Raw genomic sequence first — 20,368 nt, forward strand, 5'->3', positions numbered from 1 at the left:
TAAATGACATTGTAAAATTTTATCACATAATGTACTGAAAATGGGGAGTGATTCCAAATTGGGTGGAATTAATAAAAAGTCAGCAATTATGCTGTTTTTACAATGTTCTCTTTTTCTGTAAAAAATAAAAAAAATAAATAACCTGGTAACTTTTATTCTGGACTGTTTGGTTATGATGATATTGATTTAAGACACATGTCTGAAGCAGGAGTGATTCTGGGGTTTGAGGCTATCTCCTTCCCAGAAAACGCGCGTTTTATTTCCACGCGTTTCTTGTGCGTTTTTTGCCCAAAAAGGGCGCGTTTTGACGCGTTTGTTTCCGCGTGTTTTCTGGGAACATTGGAAATGGCTAAAAACACGGAGCAATGCGAAAATTAATGAGCATGCTGCGTTTTTAACCGCTAAGTGTTTCCTGAGCGTTTAAGAACACATGCATTGGCACAAGAAGCCAAAAATGCATTAAATTGAATATGAAGCTTCTTTTAACATAGTAACATAGTAATTAAGGTTGAAGGGAGACTTTAAGTCCATCTTGTTCAACCCATCCTATCCTAACTTGCCCTAACATGTTGATCCAGAGGAAGGCAAAAAAAAACCCATGTGGCAAACAGTAAGCTTCACATTGGGGAAAAAAATTCCTTCCCGACTCCACATATGGCAATCAGACTAGCTCCCTGGATCAACGCAACACTAAGGAAACTAGTGTATATACCCTGTAATATTATACTTTTTCAAGAAAGGCATCCAGTCCCTTCTTAAATTTTAGTAGGGAATCGCTCATTACAACATCATATGGCAGAGAGTTCCATAGTCTCACTGCTCTTACAGTAAAGAATCTGCGTCCGTTAGTATGCTTAAACCTTCTTTCCTCCAGACGTAGAGGATGCCCCCTTGTCCCCGTCACAGGTCTAAGAGTAAAAAGATCATTAGATAGGTCTTTGTACATTGTAATAAGATCACCCATAAGCCTTCGATTCTCCAAACTAAATAACCCCAAGTGTAATAACCTGTCTTGGTATTGCAGACCCCCAGTTCCCTAATAACCTTGGTCGCTCTTCTCTGCACCCGCTCCAGTTCAGCTATGTCTTTCTTATACACCGGAGACCAGAACTGTACACAGTATTCTAAGTGTGGTTGGTCGCACTAGTGACTTATATAGAGGTAAAATTATGTTCTCCTCCTGAGCATCTATGCCTCTTTTAATGCATCCCATTATTTTATTTGCCTTTGCAGCAGCTGCCTGACACTGGCCACTAAATGTGAGTTTGTCGTCCACCCATACACCCAGGTCTTTTTCGGTGACAGTTTTGCCCAGTGTTTTTTACAATTAAGCACATAATTATACATCTTGTTCATTCTACCCAAGTGCATGACCTTACATTTATCCCCATTAAAGCTCATTTGCCATTTATCAGCCCAAGCTTCTAGTTTACATAAATCCTCCTGTAATATAAAATTGTCCTCCTCTGAATTGATTACCCTGCAGAGTTTAGTATCATCTGCAAATATTGAAATTCTACTCTCTAAGACCCTTACAAGGTCATTAATAAATATGTTAAGAAGCGGGCCCAAAACTGACCCCTGTGGTACCCCACTGCTAACCGTGACCCAGTCCGAGTGTGCTCCATTAATAACCACCCTTTGTTCTATCCCTGAGCCAGCTCTTAACCCACCTACACGTATTTTCCCCTATCCCCATTGTTCTCATTTTATGTATCAACCTTTTGTGTGGCACCATATCAAAAGCTTTTGAAAAGTCCATATACACCACGTCCACTGCATTCCCTTGGTCCAGTCCGGAACTTACCGCTTCATAAAAGCTTATCAGATTAGTCAGGAACGGTCACTTGTAAACCCATGTTGATATTGTGTCATAAGTTTATTCTCCAGATACTCCAGTATAGTATCTCTTGGAAAACCCTCCAGGATTTTACCCACAGTTGAGGTTAAACTTACTGGCCTATAATTTCCAAGTTCAGTTTTTGTCCCCTTTTTGAATATTGGCACCACATTTGCTATACGCCAGTCCTGTGGTACAGACCCTGTTATTATGGAATCTTTAAAGATTAAAAATAATGGTCTATCTATGACTGTGCTTAATTCCTGCAGTACTCGGGGGTGTATCCCATCCGGGCCCGGGGATTTGTCAATTTTAGTGATTTTTAGACGCCGCCGTACTTCGTGCTGGGTTAGGCAGGTGACATTTAATGGACAATTTTTATCCCTTATCATGTTATCCGTCATGGGATTTTCTTGTGTAAACACTGTTGAAAAAAAGTCATTTAGCATATTGGCTTTTTCCTCATCCTCCTCCACCATTTCACCCAGACTATTTTTAAGGGGGCCAACATTATCATTTTTTAGCTTCTTACTATTTATGTAGTTAAAGAATATTTTGGGATTATTTTTACTTTCTCTGGCAATGTGTCTCTCTGTCTCAATCTTTGCTGTTTTGATTTGCTTTTTACAGAATTTATTTAATCTTCTGTATTTAGTTAATGCCTCATCACTACCTACTTGCTTTAATTCTCTAAATGCTTTATTTTTATCTCTTATTGTGCCCCTTACAGCTCTGTTTAACCATAGTGGTTTCCTCCTATTTCTAGCATGTTTATTCCCATATGGTATATATTGTGCACAGGTCCTATTCAGGATGCTAATAAACGTCTCCCATTTTCTTTGTGTATTTTTATGTCTCAGGATATCGTCCCAGTTAATTGCACCAAGATCATCTCTCATCCGTTGGAAATTTGCTTTCCTGAAGTTTAGTGTCCTTGTAACCCCTCTACTACACATCTTAAAGGATACATGAAAACTTATTAGTTTGTGATCACTATTACCCAAGTGACCCCCAACCCTTACATTTGATATGCGGTCTGGCCTGTTGGTTAATATTAGGTCTAGCAGTGCCCCCCTCTTGTTGGGTCCTGAACCAGTTGTGAAAGGTAATTGTCTCTCATCGTTGTCAGAAACCTATTACCTTTGCTGGAACTGCAGGTTTCGGTTCCCCAATATCTTTCAGGGTAGTTGAAGTCCCCCATAATAATGACTTCTCCTTGAGTCGCTGCTTCATTTATTTGCTTTATGAGGATATTCTCTATTGCTTCCATTATTTTTGGAGACTTATAACAAACCCCTATCAGTAATTTATTATTTTTCCCCCCTCCCCTTATCTCTACCCACAGGGACTCTACATTTTCATTAGATTCATATATATTATCATGAAGGATGGGTTTTAAGGATGATTTTACATATAAACACACGCCTCCCCCTCGTTTATTAGTACGGTCATTTCTGAACAGACTATAGCCCTGTAAATTAACCGCCCAGTCATGGCTCTCGTCCAGCCATGTCTCAGATATCCCCACCATGTCATAATTATGCTCCAACAACATTAACTCCAATTCCTCCATCTTGTTGGCGAGGCTTCTGGCATTAGTATACATGCACATTATGTATCTCTCTGTACCTCTATTCTTTCTTAAATTCTTAACTGTTCTAACCCCACCCCCCCATGCCACCTCCACCCCCAATCTCATTATTTGTGCCCAGGTCTCTATCTGCACTGTCTTCCCCTCCTATAAAAGGAATACCCTCCCCACCCCCCCGTGCCTAGTTTAAACACTCCTCCAACCTTCTAGCCATTTTCTCCCCCAGCACAGCTGCACCCTCCCCATTGAGGTGCAGCCCGCCTGTAGCCAACTAAGAAGGCGGCCCAGTTCTGCAGGAACCCAAACCCCTCCTTCCTACACCAATTCCTGAGCCACTTATTAACCTCCCTAATCTCCCGTTGACTCTCTAGCGTGGCACGTGGTGCAGGAAGTATTTCCGAAAATACCACCTTGGAGGTCCTTGCTTTAAGCTTACAGCCTAATTCCCTGAAATCATCTTTAAGGACCTTCCACCTACCTCTAACTTTGTCATTTGTGCCAATGTGCACCATGACCGCTGGATCCTCACCAGCCCCTCCCAGTAATCTGTCAACCTGATCAGCGATGTGTCGGACTCGAGCGCCAGGTAGGCAGCACACCGTTCGACGATCCCTGTCTTTGTGACAGATTGCCCTATCTGTTCCCCTAATAATTGAGTCTCCCACTACCAGAACCTGTCTGGCCCTCCCTGCTCTCCTATTTCCCCCCTTACTGGAGCACACACTCCTCCGGCTTTCAGAGGACATGCCTTGCTGCAGCAGTGCTACTCCTGCACTAACACTCCCCTCATCTGCCAACTTAGCAAACTTATTGGGGTGTGCCAGATCAGGACTAGCCTCCCTGGTGCTCTTCCCTCTACCCCGCCTTCTAACTGTCACCCAGCTAGCTGCTTCATTGTCCTGCAGCTCCAACCTAGCATCCCCCCCCTCATCTATCCCATTGAGCGTCTGCTCTGTGAGCAGAAGACTCCTTTTCATATTGTCTATGGATCTGTGTTGCCAGCTGCACATTTAGATCCAGTATCTGGGCTTCCAAATGCACAACGTGCTCACATCTCGCACAGCAGTATGCACCCTCGACCGGCTGTTCAAGGATTTCATACATGCGGCAAGACGTGCACTGGATGGCATTGGCAATAGTGGAGCACATCCTAATGGGGATTGCACCAGACAGGAAAGATAAGCAAAAATAAAATAAAAAGTATTAATAAAATATAACAGTAATTCAGTAATAACTCCCTTTGAAACTCCCTGAATCCAAAGTCACTGAATCTCAAGTCACACACTTACCACAGTTCGCAATTACGCTCAGGTCACACTCAGCTCGTTCACACTCGCTCAGGCAGAAGATTTAAAAGATTTTTTTTTCTTTTTCCCCTTTTACCAGCACACCACCTTGCTGCTCAATGCACTTCCAAAAGGAGTTAAGCCCCAACCAGCTGCCCCTTATAAACCCTTAATTACTGTATGAGCTCCCACCCATAATTAACCCCTTGTGAATATAGTTACACCTCAAGATTTAAATGCAATATAGTTAACCCTTAAAAACACAGATAGTAAAATAAGAGATTAAAGATTAGAGAGAAAAAAAAAATAGGTTAAACAAGCCCCCCAAAAATTGAATAGGTAGAAAGCACTCGGCAACCTACAATTCAGCAACTCACACAGGTATTTGTTATAGGTTTTCCAAACACCTCTTCACTGAATCTCAAGTCACACACTTACCACAGTTCGCACTTACGCTCAGGTCACACTCAGCTCGTTCACACTCGCTCAGGCAGAAGATTTAAAAGATTTTTTTTTTTTTCCCCTTTTACCAGCACACCATCTTGCTGCTCAATGCACTTCCAAAAGGAGCCAGCACAAACGCTGCGGAAATGCTTAAAAAACTCAACGTGGGCACCAGGGCTGTGGAGTCGGAGTCGTGGAGTCGGAGTTAGTTTTGGTTGGAGTCGGTAGAAATGTACCGACTCCGACTCCAGCTTTAAAAAAAATGTATTAATATTTCATAATTGAACTTTCATATGAATTTTATAAATGTTACTCAAATATATATGTTCTATCAAACTATGAACAACAGTGATAAGCAGTTCTGCTGGAGATAGAGACATTTCTTACTTCTTGTGTGTCACTGTTCTCCACTGCCCTTATCTAATCTTATACTTGGTTAACCTCATGCTGCCCCAACCCCCCTACTTACAATGTATGAAACTGAAAGTGAAAATGTGTTGCAAATTCTTAGTAGTAAAGCTCCTCCTCTAGACTAGATCATACTAGGTGTGCGTCTTCCAAGCATCTCACAGCTGCCTGCTACTCAGAAGAGGAAGACTGTAAGAAGTATTATCCTTTCAACAAACTTTGCATCAGTTAACTGTGAGTACATGAGGAATAATAACAGTATTACTGACCACTATATCAGTTGTACGACCTGGCAATAATTTTGTACAATTGTTTTTAGGAAAAACAATTGTCATTTGGATTGTGAATGCAGAATTAAAAACCTGAGAATGTCAAATAAGCATCACATTAAATCAGCTGTATTTGAACATTTCACCATCACTCAAGATAGAAAACATTATGTCTGTCAGTGTATGACAAATGATCCAGACGAAAACAAATGCTGTGAAGCCAAGATGAGTGCATATTCAGGCAAAGATAAAAATGCTCCTACCAGAGCTTCTAATCTAAAGAGACATTTACAGCGCTTTCATCCAGAAGTACTGAAAGCAGTGGATGAGAAAGACTGCATCCAAACCAGTGCCCAGCTCTTCCAGCCAAACAAAGGAGCAGAGAACTTTGCAGCCATCAGTTGCAAGATATTTTGTCAGTGACAAAGTTACTGTGACAATGACAGTAGATACATTTAAAAAACAGATCATAGAGCTTGTTGTAAAGGATAGTGTGCCTATTTCATTATTTTCACGACCAGCTTTTATGTGTCTGAATGGGGAAATGGCCCGCAAGCTTGGTGTTTCTCTGGAGAGAGAGAGAGTATTAGAAAATTAGTAATCGAAGAAGCTTTTAAACAAAAGGAAGAACTTAAAAAAACTCTCAAGGGACGCTTTCTTTTTCTTAAAATGGATGCCTGCACACGTCACAGAGTGAACTATTTTGCCATCAATGTCCGATTTGTTTGTGACAAAAATGAAATAGTTACCAAGACATTGGCAGTAAAAGACACCAAAGCTCATCACACCAGTGAGTTTCTCCAGGTCTTGGTGGAAAAGGTTCTGTAAGACTATGAACTTAAAAAAGAGCAAGTTCTTTCTGTCGTAACTGACAATGCTTCAAATATGATAAGTACTATTAAGCTAATGAATGAGAGTAATGATGGTGACCAGCAGCTAGAAGAACATTCTGGGTCCACAGACACAGAAATGTTTGAAATAGAGGAACACAGTATTGTAACTGAGGAGCAAACTGAAGATGCTTCAGATGAACAGCAACATGATAGTTTAGATGATCTTGTTGAAACTGTGTCAATATGTTCTTTCTTTCATCACATGCGCTGTGTTGTGCATACGCTACAGCTGGCTATAAGAGACAGTCTGCAAGAAGGACATGCTGCTGCACTGATTGGCAAGGTGAGAAAATTGGCTACTGTTGCCAGAACCCCTAAAGTTGACTCAATTTTGAAGAGACGTGCTGGAAAAGGGGCAATTATTGATCAAGCCACACGATGGGGCAGTACTTACTTAATGATTCAGCGCTTGGTTGAACTGAAAACCTTTCTTGTAGACATGGCTAACCCTCAACTGACGCTAAATGAAAGTCGGTGGAATCAGGTGACTGAGCTGGAAAAATTGCTAGAGCACCCATTTACAGTGACTAAAAAATTACAAGCAGAGGACTTAACTCCAGGTATTTTCTTAAAAGAGTGGAAGAACCTGATGTTTCGCCTGTCCCAAAGAGGAGGGTTAATTGCAAGTGGCATTGCTACATCAATGAAACGGAAAGAGGAGCTACTATTACAAAATAACAATCTTTTGGCAGCTGTATATGTAGACCCAATGCATCGGATTCTTCTAGATGATCAACAGCTAAGTAAAGGAAAAGAAGCTCTGTTTGAAATAGCAGTAAGGATGAAAGGGTTGCAGAACAGTCAGGAGGAACAAGAAGAATTTGGTCGTCCTGCCACATCTTCACCCTCATCATCAACTGATGAAGAATTTAATTTCGAAAAATATTTGGATCACAAGGACCGTGCAAAGCGTTCCCGCATAGAAGAAGAGTCATCCCCATCAAGGAACACAGCCAGTACATTTCAGCAGAATTTTTCATGTGCACTAAAAGAAATTGAGAAATTTGACCGTTCATCAAAAATAACAGTGCAACAAGCGATTCCTCTGTATCCTGACATTGTCAGAGATGTTGCCCGAGTGGTTACTGCTTTGCCACCAACACAAGTTAGTGTAGAGAGGTTGTTCTCTGCTCTCAAAATAATTAGATCAGATTTGAGGGCATCCATGAAGGAGGATCTGACAGAGGCAATACTTTTTCTGAGGACAAATTTATAGATTTCTTCTTATTAACTGCATAAAAGTGTTTATTGCATATTTACTTACAGTTTAGAAAAGTTTATAAAAGTTATTTGCTATATTCTAATTGTATTCTAATAAATGTAGTTTTTGCGCTAAGTGGTCTGATTACTTATATGATGGTGAGAAACTGAATAAGCACGATGTTTAATATTTTACAACAGTAAATTTGTCGTTATGATTTTGCCATTTATGAAGGAGTCGGAGCCTGATAAAATCCAGGAGTCGGAGTCGCAACTGTGGCTTACCGACTCCACAGCCCTGGTGGGCACACAGCCTAAAAGATGAGAGGCCCAAGCTCCATAATACATGCCTACCCCATACGATCTTCCCGCCACTTAAAGGAGAATATATACATATTTGTTGTATACGAATGTTGCTGCTAAGCCAGGAATAAGCATTACCTACATATTAAAACACTCTATACATAGACCATTACTAAAATGACTACTAATAAACACACACTGTACACAGACCAATATTAACTGTACACCTACCACTACATAATGACTAAATAGAACCAAACTGTAAAAAAAAATAAAAAAAACACACTATTAAAAAAGATCACGCTCACCCCCAAACAGTGACCATATAGTATTAGAAGTACCGTAGATCCCAGTCCAACTAACCATATAAGAGATTACTGTACAGTTATAAACAGGGCAGTGACATTATTTCTAATTGGAATCATTCACTTTCTTCTGTCACTCATCAACATGACATATGTCTTATAAATCTGCTTATATTAGAATACCCATTTTACTTCTCATACGTCCAGCACCGTCCCCAACTATTGCCGGCCAATACAAACTCCCCACCCTGCCTGCACCTACAACATGGAACAGAGAAGCCACGGTTCATTACCTGAAGGGAGCACTTTGGACATTTTTATAACATTCCAAGCATATGGGACATTATTACTGTCATGTAAGCGGGCCTTATTACTATTATTTAAAGATTGGGATAATTATCATTTTATTTCATGTTTTGACTCTATATAAATACTATTATTATTATTATTAACCCAGTCTTTAAATAATAGTAATAAGGCCCGTATACATGACAGTAATCATGTCCCATATGCTTAGAATGTTAGTGTCCCAAGTGCCCCCCTCAAGTAATAAACAACCCTGAGTGTCCCCTTAAAGTAACACCTCCCCCTGAAAAAAAAAAAAACTAAAGGTGCCCCAATCAAAATAAGTAATGCCCTCATTCAAAACAAATTAGGTCCTCTAAGGTGGGTACATGGAAACCATGGAACCTCCATTGCAAAAGTCCTAATTGTGACCTTTCCCCAGACCATGAAAAGTTGTGGGATCATGGCTCATAAGCGGAGTCACAGAAGGGCATACCTCTCAACTTTTAGGATCGCTACTACCAACAGGTGGCGCTATACAGCTCAAGTCCTCTTTCTCTCTGAAGAGGCAATTTGCATATCTTAACTTTTAAAAACAGAGAGTCATGTATAAGAGCACATGATACCACCCTCAAACGAATCGTCATTAGGGTCGGCGCTGATGTCACCCGCACTGCCTTTATCCCTGATGACTATTCAGGGAAAGAGACTACAGTGTTAGAAGCAGTGACTGTGACGGCTGCGACTGAAGATGTGGTCACTTCTCGATTCCCTCTACTGAACCTGGTTGTCATTAAGGGTCACTGGTGACAGATGCAGTGGTAAGTGACCACAGCATGGCTCTCTTGACGACACTGCAGAGAAGCGAGTGCAGCCCCAGCCTCCTGTGACATTTCTGGGATGTTAAATAAGAATATGCAGGATAGGGAGAAGTGTAGGGAATTTAATAATGTAATTACAAAAGTGGGTAAGTGCTTAAGGTAGGTATTTATAAAGGGCTGTCTAGGTATCAGACCTGCACTTTAAAATTATATAGGATTGACGCATATAACTTGCACTTTCTTGTATGTACAGTTGTGGCAAAAAGTATTGACACCTCTGCAATTTTGTCAGATAATACTCAGTTTCTTACTGAAAATTATTGCAAACACAAATTCTTTGTTATTATTATCTTCATTTAATTTGTCTTAAATGAAAAAACACAATTCCACACCAAACATTAAAAAGAGGGTGGACAAAAGTATTGGCACTGTTCGAAAAATCATGTGATGCTTCTCTAATTTGTATAACTAGCAGCACTTGTAACTTACCTGTGGCACCTAACAGGTGTTGGCAATAACTAAATCACACTTGCAGCCAGTTGACATGGATTAAAGTTGACTCAACCTCTGTCCTGTGTCCTTGTGTGTACCACATTGAGCATGGAGAAAAGAAAGAAGACCAAAGAACTGTCTGAGGACTGCAGAAACCAAATTGTGAGGAAGCATGAGCAATCTCAAGGCTACAAGTCCATCTCCAAAGACCTGAATGTTCCTGTGTCTACCGTGCGCAGTGTCATCAAGAAGTTTAAAGCCCATGGCACTGTGGCTAACCTCCCTAGATGTGGACGGAAAAGAAAAATTGACAAGAGATTTCAACGCAAGATTGTGCTGATGTTGGATAAAGAACCTCGACTAACATCCAAACAAGTTCAAGCTGCCCTGCAGTCCGAGGGTACAACAGTGTCAACCCGTACTATCCGTCAGCGTCTGATTGAAAAGGGACTGTATGGTAGGAGACCCAGGAAGACCCCACTTCTTACCCCGAGACATAAAAAAGCCAGGCTGGAGTTTGCCAAAACTTACCTGAAAAAGCCTAAAACGTTTTGGAAGAATGTTCTCTGGTCAGATGAGACAAAAGTAGAGCTTTTTGGGCAAAGTCATCAACATAGAGTTTACAGGAGAAAAAAAGAGGCATTCAAAGAAAAAAACACACACCCTACAGTCAAACATGGCGGAGGTTCTCTGATGTTTTCGGGTTGCTTTGCTGCCTCTGGCACTGGACTGCTTGACCGTGTGCATGGCATTATGAAGTCAGAAGACTACCAACAAATTTTGCAGCATAATGTAGGGCCCAGTGTGAGAAAGCTGGGTCTCCCTCAGAGGTCATGGGTCTTCGAGCAGGACAATGACCCAAAACACACTTCAAAAAGCACTAGAAAATGGTTTGAGAGAAAGCACTGGAGACTTCTAAGGTGGCCAGCAATGAGTCCAGACCTGAATCCCATAGAACACCTGTGGAAAGATCTAAAAATGGCAATTTGGAGAAGGCACCCTTCAAATATCAGGGACCTGGAGCAGTTTGCCAAAGAAGAATGGTCTAAAATTCCAGCAGAGCATTGTAAGAAACTCATTGATGGTTACCGGAAGCGGTTGGTCGCAGTTATTTTAGCTAAAGGTTGTGCAACCAAGTATTAGGCTGAGGGTGCCAATACTTTTGTCTGGCCCATTTTTGGAGTTTTGTGTGAAATGATCAATGTTTTGCTTCTTGCTTCATTCTCTTGTGTTTTTTTTCGTTTAAGACAAATTAAATGAAGATAATAATACCAAAGAATTTGTGTTTGCAATCATTTTCAGGAAGAAACGGAGTATTGTCTGACAGAATTGCAGGGGTGTCAATACTTTTGGCCACAACTGTGTATGTGTGTGTGTGTGTATGTGTGTGTGTGTGTATGTGTGTGTGTGTGTGTGTATATATATATATATATATATATATATATATATATATATATATATATATATATATATATATATATATATATATATACTCTCGCTCCTCCAATCTCTCCACTTCCAGTGGTCAGATGATGGACTTTCAGATCCCTTTTATTATAGGTCGTATGTAGAGTTGAGCGACTTTTGTTTTTTTATGGTCGAGTTTCGTTTCGTGAAACCCGACTTTTCCAAAAGTCGGGTCGAGCAAGATCGGCCGATTATAGGGAAAAGTCAGGGTCGTCCCGAAACACGAAACCCAATATAAGTCAATGGGGAATAAAAGTCGGCAGTGAGAGGAGGACAGGAAACACACCTACAGTGCTCATTTGAATGCCAAAAGCATCAATTCTTCTTACTTAAGCTGGTCAACCTTAATTAACTTCATAATACAAGTTACGCACTGAAAAATGGGGGTTATTTGGCTAAAGTTGTGGGAGGGGTAGGGCTGGCTCCAGGTTTTCATGTGCCCTGGGCGAAAGAGCGCCCCTTCAACACATACCACTACTCATCATGCTCCGATACGGCAGAGAAATAGCGGTATAGTACAATGAAAAATACTACACTTTTTACATCTCATGACGAGGCCCATCTATTTCTCCATACAGAATCATTGGTCCCATATAATGTTTGAAACAGTATATGATGCGCTCCACATAATGCTACAGTATATGATGGTCCCCATGGATGAAGCTCCACTGTCTTATGGGCCCAAATAATGCTCCAAACATAATGGGCCCCATTTCTAATGCTCTAGTGTATAATGGGCCCTGTAAATGCTGCTCCAGTGTCTGATGTCCACCTTTGGAATGTTCCAGTGTATGGTGGGCCCCATCTATCATTCTCCAGAGTATAGTGCTCCCCAAAAATTGCTATCCCAACATTGAAAACAATGAAATAAGTCTCCTCGCTAGGGAATCCCTGTACTAGTCTGGACTCCTCGTCGTCCCCATCTTCCATCTCACTGCACAGTATTTCAACCTTGCAAGTGCTGTGATCCTGAGCAAGCAGGGGGGGCCCACTCGTTGGCGACGGCACTGGCACAGGGCCCATGATAGTACGGTGGTGTGTCTGATGGCGGGTGGGCCGAACCTGCACTTTCATCTGCAGCTTCCTCTTTGTCACCGTGTAAGATGGAACTGTATATGGGAAGGGTAACCTGAGTTTCATCAGGGTCAGATTCAGGCCGTGTAGCGTGCGAGGGGAATGTAGTGGTCTGGGTCAATGTACCAGCAGATTCATCGAGCAGTGGCTGGGCATCAGTGCACTTGTGTCGCCCCCAGGAGTACGGTCGCCACAGTGGCATTACCTTCCTCCTAGGGAGTGTGATGTCATGCTTGGGAGCAACGAAGGATCTCTCTAGCAGGTTAACTGATTGGGAGGCGTTATTCCCACGAGTCATGACCCTCCAAACAGCGTTCATGAAGGCAAAGTGTTTGTTTTACGTGGGCAGTATGGTTGCAAAGCTGAACCTTAAAGGAATGTCCAGAAGGGCACCACCAGGAGTGGAGCCTACGGCGTAATTTGACTCAACACGGGCAACCTCAACCATGCCAGCTACAGAACAGATGCACACACTGCAAGCTTAATTCCGTTAACGAACGAGACTCCGTCATGCCCCGCGGTCCGAGTCCGGCTTACTAGAGGGACACGTGAGGCTCTGGCACATGAGATTGGCCAATAACTGGTGTGTCATGCCCTTACATGTCCGTGGCTGCATGTGCGCTACACTGAAAAGGCCAGCGTCTGTCGCTTACAGGTGCAGATAACCCGCTGAACAACATTAGTGATGGGGATCACTGATTACAATTATTTCTCGCGAACGATGATTTCCCAGTAAGTGCAGGTCAACCGCAGTTCCGGAATTAGGCCTAACCGACATTCCTGAAAAAATGAAAAACTTACGTGTGCAAACCACAGGTGCTGTAGCTTGCTTAACAGCTTGCCAGCCGTTCTCAGTCCCAGTATGGATTACACGTGATTGCACAAAGGTGAGAAAGGGTACCGTATCCCCGGATAACATGTATGGATAGCGTATACATTCAAAAGATATGTCTATACATCAGGAGGCAGGCTCAGACGGTGTTAGGCCCAGTATGGCTTGCACGTGATTGCACAAAGGCGAGAAAGGGTACCGTATCCCCGGATAACATGTATGGATAGCATACACATTCAAAAGATATGTCTATACATCAGGAGGCAGGCTCAGACGGTGTCAGGCACAGTATGGATTTGACGGCCCAGACTGCACAGCGGAGGAGCAGGGAGAGGTAAAGATTGCAAATGCTGGGGCCCTGCCCAAGCAAGGGGGGCCCACTCGTGGGCGTCGGTACTGGCACTGGGCCCCTCAGTACGGCGGTGTGTCTGACGGCGGGTGTGCACCACCACCGTCAGAGACACTTGATTGCACTATGAGGGACCCTGTGCCAGTGCCCGCGCCCAAGAGTCGGCCTACCCACCTGTCCAGGGCAACGGCACTCGCACGGTGTCGTGCGCTAGGTGGTGACCCCGGCCATGGGGGGGAGTTTTAGAAAGTGGCATATGTTGATGTTGGACATTCAGCTGATGCAAAAGGCGAAATAGGTCAAGTCCCAGGAAGAGGTGGACCAAAGCAAGCCATTTTTCTGTCACCCTATGTGTCATCAGGGGAAGGTGGGACAAAATCCTTGGAAACCCATGCATGGTTCATTTTAATGAAGGTTAGATCATCCACATTTTGGGTTGACAGACGGGTCCTTTTTTCTGTCAGGATTGATCCAGCTGCACTGAAGACTCTGTCCGATAGCACACTTGCAGCTGGGCAAACGAGCTCCTGTAAGGCATATTGTGCCAATTCAGGCCAGGTGTCCAGTTTAGCGGCCCAATAGTCAAAGGGGAATGACCTGTGTGGGAGAACATCGATATGGGAGGAAAAGTAGTTTGTAACCATAGTTGACAACTGCTGTCTCCTGTCACTTTCCATCGATGCTGTATTACCAGTTGTGTGAGCGGTACTTGAAAAATCAGTCCACAACATTGTCATGAAACCCCTGTCTCCAACGCCACTTCTGCTGTGTGCACCATGAACACCTCTGCCAAGCTGCCCCCGGCCCGTACGGCTCGTGTGAGAACCATCACCGCTGCTGTGTGCTGGGAATGCCTCAAGCAACCGATTTACCAGAGTTGCTTGTTTATTAGCCAATATTAGGTCAAGGTTCTCCTGTGGCATGATGTTTTGTAATTTGCCTTTATAGCGTGGATCCAGGATGCTGGCCAACCAGTAGTCGTCATTGTTCATCATTTTGGCAATGCGGGGGTCCCTTTTTAGGATCCGCAAGGCATAATCTGACATGTGGGCCAATGTTCCCGGTGTCAATGATGCACTGCGAGTGCTGGTTGGAGGAGCACTTTCTGGCAAATCCACATCCCTCCAGTCACGCACAAACCCTGTACCAGACCTTGCCACGCCAACATTTTCACTTGCCCCACGAGATGCATCCTCCTCCCCTAAGTAATCATCCCCATCATCATCCTCCTCCTCCTCTTCTTCCTCCAACTCGTCCAGGAGAGGTCCCTGAGCAGACAATGGCTGAATGTCATCAAGGATTCCCTCCACCTCTTCCTCCTCGTCAACGTTGGCTGCAGACGCCTGCTCCTTAAGGTGCGTCAAAGTTTGCATGAGCAGACGCATAAGTGGGATGCTCATGCTTAGGATGGTGTCGTCTGCGCTTACCAGCCGTGTGCATTCCTCAAAACACTGAAGGACTTTACAGAGGTCTTTCAGCTTCGACCACTGCACACCTGTCAACTCCATGTCTGCTCTCAAAGTACCTGGCCGTGTATCCTCCCACAAATGCATTATGGCCTGCCTCTGCTCGCACAGCCGCTCCACCATGTGCAGGGTGGAGTTCCACCTTGTTGCAATGTCGATAATGAGGCGGTGGTTGGGAAGGTGGAGCAATCGCTGCAGCTTCTGCATACGAACGGAGTGTACAGGCGACCGGCGGATGTGCGCGCACAGTCTTCGCACCTTATGGAGCAGGGCTGTTAACTCCGGATAATTTTTGAGGAAGCACTGCACCACCAGGTTCAAGGTGTGAGCCAAGCAAGGTATGTGGCTGAGTTTTGAAAGGGCTATGGCTGCCACAAAATTACGGCCGTTATCACTAACTACCTTGCCTGCCTCAAGATGTACACTGCCCAGCCATGACTCAGTTTGTCACTTCAAGTACTCGGCCAGCACCTCGGCGGTGTGTCTGTCGCCCAAACACATCATCTGCAACACAGCCTGCTGACGCTTTCCACTAGCTGCTCGATAGGGGGACACCTTGTGTGCAACAGTGGCAGCTGCAGATGGAGTGCTCGTACGACTGCGCTCTGTGGACGAGCTTTCGCTTCTGGAGGAGGAGGAGGAGGAGGGTGGAACGCCTACAGCCAACTGTTTCCTATACCGTGGGCTAGGCAGCACTGTCCCACCACCGCTGTCCCCTGTGGACCCTGCATCCACCACATTAACCCAGTGCGCAGTGATGGACACGTAACGGCCCTGGCCATGCCGACTGGACCATGCATCAGTTGTGAGGTGCACCTTTCCACTCACTGACTGCTTGAGTGCATGGACAATGCGGTCTTTCACATGATGGTGGAGGGCTGGGATGGCTTTGCGAGAGAAGAAGTGGTGACTGGGTAGGTCATAGCGTGGTACTGCATAGGCCATGAGTTCGCGGAAAGCTGCGCTTTCCACCAACCGATAGGGCATCATCTCAAACTAGATTAGTTTGGCAATGTGGGCGTTCAAACCCAGTGTACGCGGATGAGAGACTGAGTACTTTCTTGACCTGCTCATAGTGTCTGGGAGGGTGAGCTGGACTTGAGAGCTGCATATGGTGGAAGTAGCGGTGGACAGGGCGGACTGAGAGAGGGTTGATGATGGTGATGGAGTTGGTGTTCTTTCTGATGGCCTAGATTCAGTCTTTCGTTGATATAACAGTGGGATTCCCTGACTGCTGTGGCCTTGCAACGACACCTCAACATTTGCTGCTGTGCTAACCGGTGGGCTTACAGTGGGGGAAACAATGTAGCGTTGCTGACTACCTTCGTTGTGATCAGTTGCACATGTGGCACTTGAGGTTTGGTGTTGTGTCCACGCTTGCAAGTGCATGCTGGTTAAATGTCTAAGCATGCAACTGGTATTCAAATTTTTCAGATTTTTCCCTCGGCTAAAGGTCTTTGCGCACTTCTTACAGATAACCTTGGCCTGATCATGAGGATTTTGTTCAAAAAAGTGCCACACTGCACTCTTCCTACTTTGGCAGACATTTTGCGGCCTAGCACGCTGTGATCTTTTGACCCTCTGGACAAGCTGTCCAGCAACTCTTTTGATGTTTGGAACCTGTCTTTGGAGTGCTCCGGGCCTGCCAGATAACAGCTGTTGCGATGTCGATGTCTGCTGTGGATGCTCCTTATCTGAGCTATTGGAAGCAGCACCCTCTTCCCCCAATGGATGCCAATCTGGGTCATCAACTGGGTCATCCATCACCTCCTCTTCTATGTCATGTGCACCTTCCTCTGTGTCACCGTGTATGGTGGTATAGTGTGCGGGAAGGGGCACCTGAGTCTCATCAGGGTCAGAATCTGGCTCTGTACACTGCGAGGACAATGTAGTGCTCTGAGTGAATGTACCAGCAGAATCATCTATCAGCGGCTGTGCATCAGTGCACTCCATGTCAGATTCATCTTGGCCTGGGTAATTCACCATTTCACTTGATAATCCAGGCATGGTATGTGAAAACAGCTCCATAGAGTAATCAGTAGTATGGCCTGCATCATCCTTCAATCTTGGTTGGGGTGAAGGACACAAGGAAAGGTGTGGTTCATGAACATGAGCCTCCAATGACGACTCAGTGCTTTTACTTTTTACAACTTCAGAAGAGGAGGCGATAGAGCTGGAGGCTGAGTCAGCAATGTAAGACAAAACTTTTTCCTGATGCTCTGGCGTTAAAAGCGGTTTGCCAACTCCTAGAAAACTAAGCCTTCGAAGCCTTATGGAGCCAGACGATGACGCAGGCTCAACACCTCCTGCATTCGGTCCTATTTTGCTTTTGCCAGTACCATCAGATCCACCACCAACACCATCATTACCAGCTGCCAACCCCCGCCCAATTCCACGGCCTCTTCCACCAGCCTTCCTCATTTTTGGTAGAAATGTAGACAAAATCCAACAAACTATATAGTAATGTAAAACAAGGTACAAGGTGTCTATAGGACATGGGAGATTTTGAATATCTGCAGACACTTGTGGACACTGGACACTTGGATTGTGTGAGGCCCACTGAATATCACAGCGCTATGTCACAGGCTCGATGGCACAGGTGTGAAAAAAGTGACTACAGGATAAGGGAGATTTTGAATTTCTGCAGACACTTGTGGACACTGGACTCTTGGATTGTGTGAGGCCCACTGAATATCACAGCGCTATGTCACAGGCTCGATGGCACAGGTGTGAAAAATGTGACTACAGGATAAGGGAGATTTTGAATTTCTGCAGACACTTGTGGACACTTGGATTGTGTGAGGCCCACTGAATATCAGAGCGCTATGTCACAGGCTCGATGGCACAGGTGTGAAAAAAGTGACTACAGGATAAGGGAGATTTTGAATTTCTGCAGACACTTGTGGACACTGGACACTTTTGGATTGTGTGAGGCCCACTGAATATCAGAGCGCTATGTCACAGGCTCGATGGCACAGGTGTGAAAAAAGTGACTACAGGATAAGGGAGATTTTGAATATCTGCAGACACTTGTGGACACTGGACACTTGGATTGTGTGAGGCCCACTGAATATCACAGCGCTATGTCACAGGCTCGATGGCACAGGTGTGAAAAAAGTGACTACAGGATAAGGGAGATTTTGAGTTTCTGCAGACACTTGTGGACACTGGACACTTTTGGATTGTGTAAGGCCCACTGAATATCAGAGCGCTATGTCACAGGCTCGATGGCACAGGTGTGAAAAAAGTGAATTGTAGAATTGGACAGAATAGGAATCTCCCTAGAGTGTAGGTCTGTAAGAACGGAACAAGTCCTCCACTTATCCTTCCACAGTGACACACAGCTTCACTGTGGCTGTGATAACAGCCGTTACACGGTACTGTGTGAGGAGCGTACACCGCTGTATGGTGTGAAAAAATGCACGCTCAGTACCTTAGCAGGACAAAAAAAAAATTGGGATTGCTTTTAAAAAAGCAGTTTGCAGAGCAGTGGGGAAACAGCAATGCAGCTGTCAGGAAGCCTTGGAAGGCAGCCTAACAACCAACACCGCTGATCCACCACAATATAGCCTCCCCTTGCACTGCACACACAGTGACTGGTGTGTTGTACAGGCAAAATCGCTAGCAGCAGAAGCAGTTTTTTTGTCTTCTTCCCTGCCTAACGCTCTCCCTACAGAATCAGCAACCTCTCCCTATGCTAAGATCAGCAGAAGTAAGATGGCGGTCGGCGTGCACGCCCTTTTATAACCCCTGTGACGCCCACCAAAGCAAGCCAATCACTTGCATGCCCTTCTGAAAGATGGTGGTGACCCGTGCCTATGTCATCACGTTGCCCACAGTGTCCGTGGATCCTGATTGGCTGAAAAAGAGCGCTAAACAAACTTTTGAAAAGCGACTTTGGCACGTAAGTCGCAGACCTCGTGGCCGACCTCATCCTAGGGTCGGGTTTCGTTTCATGAAACCCAACTTTGCCAAAAGTCGGCGACTTTTGAAATTGTTCGACCCGTTTCGCTCAACTCTAGTCGTATGATCTGAGGTTTAGCTTAATACGTTGTGTATAGGTATTCTTCACCATAACCACCGAGCTAAATGCCTCATGGTGTAGTTATCGTTCAACCAGTAGAGATGCAAAAGAACATCTAGTCACACAGACTGATGATGCAGTAGGGTATAAATGAATGGGTCTCCGTTAGAATAGTCATTCTGTGCTGACAAAGCGCAAGCACTCTGCTTCATGGTGGGGTCAATCATATAAGTACACCTGCCTGCTAGCTCCTCCCCAATCTCCACCCCCTCCCCTGTTTGATTGACAGCTCTGGCTTTATAGAGAAAGTTGACTCGGTGCTCAGAAGAGTGTTTGTTTTGTTTTTGTTTGTTTTTTCTGGCATGATTTCTAAAAAAAACAACTTTGTTAACGTCAATGCTTACTTGATTATTTCAATACCTTAAAGGGCAAGAAGTATGACTGGGATGCAGATACCCAAGGCTGGATACTTGGTTCCTTCTTCTATGGATACATTCTCACTCAAATCCCTGGTGGATACTTGGCCGGCAGAATTGGTGGCAAACTGTTACTGGGATTCGGCATTCTGGGCACTGCAGTCTTCACTCTCCTTACACCATTGGCTGCGGATTTAGGTGCTGGATACCTTATAGCTGTTCGAGCATTGGAAGGGCTTGGAGAGGTAAGACTTTCTTGTGTTTTTTTTTTTTTTTTTTTTTTTTCCAGGAGGAACTTTTGATCTACACCAGAAAACTTGAAGCAAGTGACGTTTTCTAACCAGTGTAAGAGCTTTGCTTTGAATGCATGGACGGTCCAACGTCCAACCTTGTGTTCGCGTTGGTGAAGACTCTGTTCACATTGCACACTGTGGGAGGTCACTAGGCCGCATGTATGTGACTGTCATGAGCAGTCAAGTGCCATCTAGACTGTGAACTGCTTCTGTCTATAGGACGCTGACAAGCTGGATGAGATGAGACTAGTCAGCACATGACCCAAAGTAAGCAAATGTCATATGGTCTTGTGACCTCCCACTTGCACTG

At 44.4% G+C, this 20,368-nt stretch overlaps 1 protein-coding gene across 3 annotated transcripts in view; it reads left to right on the plus strand.

Moving 5' to 3' along the window:
• Nucleotides 1-20,368, plus strand: part of SLC17A5 (solute carrier family 17 member 5) — a 73,917-nt gene that overhangs the window by 18,042 nt on the left and 35,507 nt on the right. For all 3 annotated transcript variants that reach the window (XM_073569327.1, XM_073569329.1, XM_073569328.1), the window contains exon 3: nt 19,777-20,010. In XM_073569327.1, the coding sequence (XP_073425428.1) occupies nt 19,777-20,010 (234 nt within the window). The remainder of the gene's footprint in view (nt 1-19,776; nt 20,011-20,368) is intronic.

The sequence above is a fragment of the Dendrobates tinctorius genome, unplaced genomic scaffold (genome assembly GCF_039654945.1).
Source record: "Dendrobates tinctorius isolate UK_male_01 unplaced genomic scaffold, ASM3965494v1 ptg000024l, whole genome shotgun sequence".
Taxonomy (NCBI): Eukaryota; Metazoa; Chordata; class Amphibia; order Anura; family Dendrobatidae; genus Dendrobates; species Dendrobates tinctorius.